Source organism: Medicago sativa, chromosome 6, assembly GCF_051527215.1.
Source record: "Medicago sativa cultivar Bolivia chromosome 6, Bolivia_mono, whole genome shotgun sequence".
Lineage (NCBI taxonomy): Eukaryota > Viridiplantae > Streptophyta > Magnoliopsida > Fabales > Fabaceae > Medicago > Medicago sativa.
In genome coordinates, this window is record NC_140754.1 from 26,727,946 (window position 1) to 26,737,500 (window position 9,555).

Consider the following 9,555-nt stretch of genomic DNA (forward strand, 5'->3'; position numbering starts at 1 on the left):
GGTGTTAGCAAGTGAGTGTGGTATAGTACTAGCTTTAAGACAAAATGTATGGTAACTGACCCGTGACAATGAAAAACCCTTAGCTTAGCTTTTGCACGCTTCGGTCAACATCGATAAGTTTCCGTGTTCTCATCTATTTTACATATTTTGAATTATATTTATTGATGCTCATATGTTTCTTGATTATTGTAGGGTACTAAATTATTCTATGTCTAATTTTTCCAACATGTGTTTATCTCATCTTCATCCCACCCTCAGCATTTCTTTCAACGTTTCCTCTATTTTATTTGTTTCATTACTTTTTCTGCAAATTTCAAACTCAAAGGGATTAAACTCATGAAACTCAAAGGGATTAAACTAAAAAAAAAAAACGTAATTATTATTAATATAATTTCTTTATTGGTTTCTAAGTGTTTGGGTAGTCCTTTCTTCTTTATGTTTGTTGCCTTTTAGTGGCTTTAGCGTTTGAACAAATTGTGATGTTGTATGTTATTTGTAATTGATGTTTGAATTGTGCATTTTGTAGGAATCTATGAGCGATGCAATGGTAAACCATAAAAAATGGTACACAAGAAAATTTTAATTATAATATCTAAGTTAATTTTTGTTGCTCTCTCAAATATTTTGGACAAGATCTGTCGCAGTTTATATTGCTCGCAGGCCCTTCAACTGATGGTTTCTTAACTCCCAATACGCCTTTTATCTGTATGCACTTGAATTGATTTGATCGATCATACTTTTTTGAAAAGAAAAAGAAAAGCAATTTGAAGGGCCAATTTGAAGGATTTTTTTTTTTGTGTTGTAGCCATAAACAAATTAGTAGCTATTTATTACATACATCCCTTGTTGTGACAAAAACTAAACCATAAAATAAATCTCCACTCACATATATATTTGAGAGTTGTTATCGTTTTCTTAGACATTCAAAAATAGTTTACTCATATAATTTTGAGACTAACCGTATCAGGTAACTGACCCATACTATCGAAATACCCTTAAGCCTAGTACTTTTACACGCCTCGATCAACATCGATAAATTCTATATATTCTCTATTTTATTTAATTTTGAGTCATATTTATCTGATCTTAGCATTTCAGTATGATATTTCTGTTTACATTTCCTTTTCTAGGGAATCGAACACGAGAGGAGAGAGCAACTCTTGACGCTGCCTCACACCGTTTGTGTTGTTGATCGTGTCATTTGCTGTGTTATCTCTCCTTCATTCTTGCTTTGGTTTTCTCGGTGATAAAGATAATGGATAGTGATATAGTTGAGATTCCTTCTCCAATTCACATCGTCAACAGAAGAAGAAAGGTGTACGCTTGCTTTTTGCTATTACTTATGCTTTTCTTCAACTTCACGTTCTTTTCATTTTTTGTTACTGCATATGCATGTGACATGATGTTGTTACTAAATTATTACACAAGTCATTGAATAGTAATTTAGGTTACAAACTCTGGTTTTATTAGAAATTATAAGCTAAATTTTATAACCATTTTATAACCATGAGTCCCATTTAATTAAAATACAAATTAATGGAAAAAGTAACTTGTTGTATGTATATTTAATTTAAACTAAGTAGGGTGCATAGGCAATTTTTTTTTTTTTTTTTTTGCTTTTTGAAGAAGTTAAATTAGCCCACTAAATTGATACCGGGGAAAATCGAACTTGAGACGTTGAGGAGAACATAGACAATATTGAATACTAAGTGTGAAAAGATATTTAATCAACTTCTATGAATTTGTCGATTCTGGAAAAGAAGGATGGACGATAAAGTAGGATCACTATTTATTGAAGGATCACAACCCCTATAAATAAATATTGCAGATTAAATAACTTCTTTTCTCTCCTCTTCCTCTTTAATCAAACCTTATAATCTTCCGATTTCTTCAAAACACTTCTTTATCAATCCTATCCATCTATTTTTTTATAATATCCCTTCTCTTACAACCTTACCTCATGCACGGATGATTCATCCGTAGGCTTTTCCAACAACCAACCCTAAACTCCACACTCCACTACTCCTACAACATAACAAAATCCAGCCTCTCTGTGTTGTTCATGGCGGAGTGAGGCTGGAGTTTATTTTGTTGCAAGAGTAATGGAGTATGTCGTTTAGGATTGGAAAGTCCATGCAACTTGGGTAGCCTTTTATTTTTGTCGTTGGAACAGCCCGCAGATGAATCAGTCGTGCATGAGGTAGGTTGTAAGGATAGAGATAGTATAAAAACATATGAATATGGTCGGTGAAGAAGCCATCGAGTGTATCGAAGGAACATAAAGATTATACAGTTTCTGTAAAGAGGACGATGAAGAAGAGACATTTTTAATATACCCTATCTATTTATAGGGGTTGTAATCCTTCATTGAATTGGGACGCTTCTTTTTCGAAATTGAAAAATTCAATTAACAAAATGGCTTTTTTTCGCATAATTTATAGACATGATTCAATTGACAAATTCAAAGAAGTCGATCTATCTTCTTTTTCACATAGTTTATAGAAATGATTCAATTGATCGAAATTCAGGTTCTTCACTCCTTATTTTTTGATTTATCCATGCCCCCTTCTGTCAAACACTTTTGACTTTTTTTTTTTGGTAAAAAATTATTATTGATTTTCATCTACACGATCACACACATTATCTCTTTATCTGGCTTGTGTGTAGAGTTTATCTTTGAATAAGTCATGTAACTAACTGCCTACACGTTTATTAGAGCCTAGTCAATATTCCACATTGCAATTTACTTGTTCAGTCCTATTAGAGCCTAGTCAATATTCCACATTGCAATTTACTTGTTCAGTCCTAAATTGTAGCTTTACGGTTTTGTAACGTTAGTTTAAGATATACATCTAATCGAGTATATATATATACCCTTTGGTGGTGTCTTTTAATAAGTCACACGATACCTCTTAGAAGTAGATACTAGTTCTTATGTCAATTGCAAAATATCTAGTTGTTTTCAATTCTAAATTAAATAAAGGGGGCGCTCATTGGACTAAATAAAGGGACGGAAGAAGGCGAATCAGTATGTTAATCCGAATGAAGAATAAATTGTAGGAGTTAAATCGGAATATATATATAGAAATATATAAAAAAAAAAAGCAATATATATAAAAGCAATAGCAGCAATGAAAGTCCACGGAAAAAACAATATGTATTTTTCTTTTTCTATTTTTTTAAAAGATTAAACAAAAGGATTGGCAAATAAAAGTGCTAATGCTACAACCAGCCCATAAATAGTTAAAGCTTCCATAAAAGCCAGACTAAGTAATAAAGTACCCCTTATTTTGTCCTCTGCTTCCGGTTGTCGCGCAATCCCTTCTACAGCTTGCCCTGCAGCTGTACCTTGACCAACTCCAGGTCCAATAGAAGCAAGCCCGACGGCCAACCCAGCAGCGATAACAGAAGCAGCAGAAATCAGTGGATCCATGATAAGTTTCTCCTATTCCAAATAAAATAAAGAAAAGAAATAGTTAATAATATAATCAACCAAGAAATTATGACTTAATTATTTCATTCTTCATTTATCTAGTCGAAGTTTAATTCATGAATAATTTTTATTGAATTATCCAAATAACTTCGATATTCATTTCTTTTTTTCGTTTCTATCCATGTAGTTTTTTGTGAATACATACAATTTTTTTTCTTATCTTAAATTTTGAACCATTCTTTTAATTCTTCGTTCTTTCTTTTTCTTTATTTCCATTTTTGAATTATTCAATACCTAAATTTAGAGTAGTAGCAGGACAAATTTAGATAGTCATATATAACTAATGAATATCTACTATGACATATACATGTGTTTGTTCGATATCGTAAACCAATTAGTTATACCTTAGATTCAATAGGATTCAATAGGATTCGAGAATCATTCTTGGAAACCCCTAAAAAACTAAGAGTTGTCTTATAATGATTAGATTATATATATACACTTAGTTCGACCCCCTCACCCTATTTTTTGTCCTTTCTTTTATTCATTATTATCCCACATGGATCGAATTAATCTAAATCAATTTGAAAGACCAAATTATTACTATGGAAATATTCGTATTTAATTTGATTTTAGGAAAATCAAATAAACTTTGGTCAATTATTAAATGTGAATGAATGAAACGGAAATATTTTCTAGTTCGATATAACATCTTTTTTTTTTTAATCACATGTCATAAACAACGTAGATATCATCCGAAATTATAGTTCCCAATCTAATATTTCTAATATTAATTAAATATAATATACTAATATTTACTTATTAGTATATTATATTTAATTAATATTAGAAATAATTAATATACTAATAAGTAAATATATGAAATATACTAATCTGACATCTAATAAGAATTTTCATTAAATATGTTTATAGTTCTAATTAAATGAACAAAATAATAAATAAAAATAATATTCATTGGAGTAAAATACAAATTGGTCAAAAAAAGACTATTTTGATAACTAATCAATGATGGCCTTCCATGGATTCACCTATATAAGCCGCAACTATAAGGTAGCAAAAATAAGAGCTTGAATACCGCTTGTAAATAATCCCAGAAACATAACAGGTATAGGAACTACTAAAGGTACTAACGAAACAAGAACAACAACTACTAATTCATCAGCTAATATATTTCCGAAAAGTCGAAAACTAAGTGATAAGGGTTTTGTGAAATCTTCTAAGATGTTAATCGGTAAAAGGATTGGAGTTGGTTGGATGTATTTACCAAAATAAGCCAATCCTTTTTTTGAAATACCCGCATAGAAATAGGCTACTGACGTAAGTAAAGCTAATGCAACAGTAGTATTTATATCATTTGTGGGTGCAGCTAATTCTCCATGAGGTAACTTTATAATTTTCCAAGGCAAAAGAGCCCCTGACCAATTCGAAACAAAAATAAATAGAAACAAAGTTCCAATAAACGGAACCCACGGACCATATTCTTCTCCAATCTGAGTTTTGCTCACGTCTCGGATGAATTCAAGGACATATTCAAAGAAATTCTGACCGGACGTTGGAATAGTTTGCGGATTTCTAACAACTAGAATGGTTGAAATTAATAAGATAGCAATTACAACCCAAGAGGTAATAAGTACTTGAGCATGCACTTGAAAATCCCCTATTTGCCAATAGAAATGTTGACCTACTTCGACAGCAGATATATCATAGAATCTGTTTAATGTGTTGATGTAACATAATAGAACATTCATATTGCCCTGCCCTCTAAAAAAAAAAATATATATAACTTGAAAGGGAATTATTTTGATTCAACCATTTCCTTATTTGACTTTCATTTCCTTTTCTATTTTGAATACCTACTAATCACAAAATATTTATTTTTGCAAAATTTTGTAATGCTATAATAACCGATTCCATAAATCTATGACCGCCCAACCAAATCTAAAAATTTATTTATCTTATTATTAATCAAAAATTTCGTATATAGCTAGAACGACCCTCACAAATTGCAAAAACTAATTTGTTAAGAATTAATCGGATTGAAGCTATAGCATCATCATTAGCTGGAATCGAAATATCTGCTAGATCTGGGTCACAATTTGTATCGATTAAACAAATCGTTGGAATTCCCAAAGTGATACATTCTCGAAGAGCCGTATATTCTTCTTGCTGATCAACGATTATTACAATATCGGGTAACCCCGTCATATATTTTATGCCACCCAGATATGTTTCCAAATGAGATAATTGTCTCTTGAACATAGCGGCATCTCTTTTTGGAAGAGAGTTCAGTTTCCCTGTCTTTTGCTCCGTTCTCAAGTCCCTGAACTTACGAAGTCTCGTTTCAGTAGTATACCAATTCGTTAACATACCTCCGAGCCATTTTTTATTAACATAATGACATCGAGCTCTTATTGCAGCCCGTGTTACTGAATCGGCTGCTTTTTTTTTGTACCATCAATTCAGAATTGTTTTCCCATGCTTGCTGCATCAAAAACCAAATCACAAGCTTCTGATAAAAAACGAGCAGTTCGAGTAAGATTTGTAATATGAATACCTTTACGCTTTGCCGATATAAAAGGTGCCATTCGAGGATTCCATTTCCGAGTATCATGGCCAAAATGAACTCCAGCTTCCATCATCTCTTCAAAAATTATGTTCCAATATCTTTTTGTCATTTATCCCCACACGTTTTTTTTTTTAAAAAGTGAAAAAAACGAGACCTGGTATCCTGAAATAGCAATAAATAATTGTTCCGATGGAACCTTCTCTTTTATAGACGATTGGCCGTTAATATATAATCAGGTCATTCATTTTTTTCTATTTATTATACTTTATTACCAAATCAAATGACTGCATTTAAAGGGATGAATTGAATGCTTCCTAAAAGCGCATTCAATCCTATATTTCTAATGTATCACAGAAAATTATTTGAAATGAAAAGAATCAAATAATTTTCTGTGATGGAACAAAAGATTTCGAATTTCTACTTCGAATAATTTTTTTTTTTTCAAGGTAATTTTGTTATATTGCGTTGACCGTGAACGGTGCATTATTCTTTTGAATCCGGTACCAACGGGTATCATTCCCCCTAAAACAACATTCTCTTTAAGACCTTTCAACCAATCAATACGACCCCGAAGAGCGGCTTTTGCTAAAACTCTAGCAGTTTCTTGAAAACTCGCTTCGGATATGAAACTTTGAGTATTCAGAGATGTTTTTGTTATTCCCAATAATAAAGCTCGGTAACAAATTGCTTCTTCCAAAGCACGCCCTGTTCGTTCTGCTCGCAATAATCCAATTAATTCACCGGGTAAAAATACATTAGACATTCCATCTTCTGAAACCAAGACTTTGGATGTTATTTGACGCACAATAATTTCGATATGTCTATTATGGATGTGTACTCCCTGGGATCGATAAACCTTTTGGATTTTATTAACCAAAGAAATACGACTTTGCGCTATAGTTAGCTCAGCACCAATCAAGAATCCCCAAGGAATGCCGAGAATTCTTGTTATACACTCATTCCAAGCATCAATTCTTTTTTCGAGATTCATCGATATTGAATCAATCGAACGTATTTCTAATATCTGTTCCACTTTTGGAAGACCTTGTGTTATATCACCGGATCTCGATTTTTCATATATGAATGTAACTAAAATATCTCCTTGATAAAGGATTTCTCCATAATGGCCATGAATGGTTGCTCCTGGAGTCGCCAAATATGGGTTAGCCGATCTTATTATTACAGAATCCATTTGAACAGTTATAACTTGACCCGATTTTAGTTTTAGATGTGGTCCATTTTTCATTTTAGCTATACATATATTTTCACAAATAAATTGTCCAAGACTAATTATTGTAAACGTTTTTTCACAATCATAATGATGTAGAAAATACCAATTCAAATGGAATGGATTCAAAACGATATTACTGTCTAGATCGGGTTTAAAAATTTTATCATTTTCGTCCATTAAATAATATTTAATTACTTGAAAAATTTCCGTTATTTTGTCAAGTTGGAAATTTTTCATTATTGATATTTGATTATGAGTTATTAAATGGTAAAGTGAATAAAAATTTCCAACTTGACGGGCTATCCCTAAAGGGCCTAATGAATTATTATTATTAATTGGAATTTTAGGATTTTTTTTTATCCCATTGTGATATTTAACATTGTTGAATGGTCTTATTTGAAAACAATTAGATGATGACAAAATTATCCAAGATCGGCATTCCTTATTTCTATTCAACAACATACGAATAGTTCCGTGATTTTGGCTAAGTGATTTTTTAATTTTTGCCTTGGAATGAATAGAAAAAAATGGATTGATATTGATCCGATCCGATTCATTATCCGCGATCAATCCTAAACTAGATGGGTCATTTCTTTTTCTGATATATGAAGTATTCGATTTTACTAAGTCAATTCTTAGAAAATACTCAATCAAACCGTTTGTACTTACTTCAACAAAGGAAGAGGGGGCCTCCTCAATAGAAGTACTTTTTTTGCCTTGATCCCAATTCAAGACTAAACAAGTCCGAACTAATTGAATCCTTGTGTCGGAAATTCCCCGAATGGATTTTCCATTTCCATAAAGAATATAATTGACAACTTTGAGTTCCAGATTATCTCTTTCCTGGAATAGATCTTGGGGAAAAAGTTTTACAAAATCGATACTGTCCGATATTTCATATAAAATTACAGGCCGAACCAAAACAAAATACTTTTTCTTGGTAGTTGTGATCCATTGGACATAGATCCAATTATGAATTTTTTTTGATTCCTTCCATTTTTTTTTTACCGTTCCGGATGGTATCAAGATAGAACTGTGTCGGGATATCTTATCCCTCTCTCCGGGAAAATGGATATTTCCAGAAAATATTTTTAATTCGATTTTTTTTTCTTTTCTAATCGGACCAATCCGCCTACTCGACTTCTTATATTGAAAGTGATTGGTGTTCCTATTCCAACGAGACTATTATTCCGTACCATTATGGAAGAAGATTCGGGTAAAATATGCACTTCTTCGGGAATAAAAAAAAATCGATCTACTTTGATTTGGTATTTTGGCTTTAATTCTTTGATTCCTCGATACTCAATGAAATCTTCTTTTTGAAAAACGGAACGAATTCCTATAGTTCTATATTTAGTAATTCCTGAATTCTGTCTTCTGTATTGAGGATCATCGAAATAAGCAAAAATACTATTTCTATGAAAAATACCATTGATAGGTATTTCAATGGAAACACCAGAAGGTCGCATTAGTTCATTCTTTCCTTCTTGAATCGATTGGAATGGAATAAGAAATCTATTTCTTCGTCTTTTGGCCAATAAATAAAAAGAATCGTGAAAAATAGCAGGATCCATTAAATGAGAATGATCCGTACATATTATTTGATTAAATATTGAATAATTGCTAATCCCCTTTTCTTTTGTACCAAAAGTCTTCAAACTTAATAATTTTCGTTTTACTTCATCATTACTTACTAAAAGATTAGAAATATTTCTTTTTCCAGTAGAAAGAGAATCAATGTTAATTTGATCTTGATCCTTGCGAAGTAAAAAATGGATTGTATCAGACCTGCACGACTTTCCTGATAAGATCCATAAATGACTTGTTTTTGGTAAGATATGTACATTACTATACAAAAATTCGGATGCATGGTACACATCGGTACTCCAATACATTTCGCCTTCTGAGTCAGAATAAATATGTTTTCGAACCCTTTCTTTCAAATTAAAAGTATATGTTCCCGCGCGGATCTCAGCAATCACTTGTTCTGATTTTACATATTGATCATTTTGAACTAATAGAAAACTTTTTGGTGGAATAATCACGTTATGTATAATATCGTCACTTTCAATAGTTACATACAAGTCTATATTACATATAAAAGCAGGATATCCATGACGTGTACGTGTAGGGTGAACTAAATCTTCATTAAATTTTATTTTTCCATTCGAGGGGGCTCGCACATATTCCGCAATACCCCCTGTGAATACTCCACCAGTATGAAAAGTTCTTAATGTTAGTTGAGTTCCCGGTTCGCCAATAGATTGACCAGCAATAATACCTACAGCTTCTCCCAATTCTACC

General features: G+C 31.9%; 2 protein-coding genes across 2 annotated transcripts in view; both read right to left on the reverse strand.

Moving 5' to 3' along the window:
- Window positions 1-4,254: 4,254 nt before the first annotated feature.
- LOC146914226 (ATPase, F0 complex, subunit A protein) lies at window positions 4,255-5,202 on the reverse strand. Its single transcript, XM_085717125.1, is given in 2 exon segments — window positions 4,255-4,498; window positions 4,501-5,202. Coding segments are annotated over 2 exon segments (744 nt in total). The 3' UTR covers window positions 4,255-4,456.
- A 3,759-nt stretch (window positions 5,203-8,961) lies between these two features.
- The window catches only part of LOC146914227 (DNA-directed RNA polymerase subunit beta-like), a 10,421-nt gene continuing 9,827 nt past the window's right edge, over window positions 8,962-9,555 (reverse strand). Inside the window, exon 3 of the mRNA XM_085717127.1 lies at window positions 8,962-9,555. This exon is cut by the window's right edge and continues 2,811 nt beyond it. The gene's annotated coding sequence lies outside the window, so the exon portion shown is untranslated.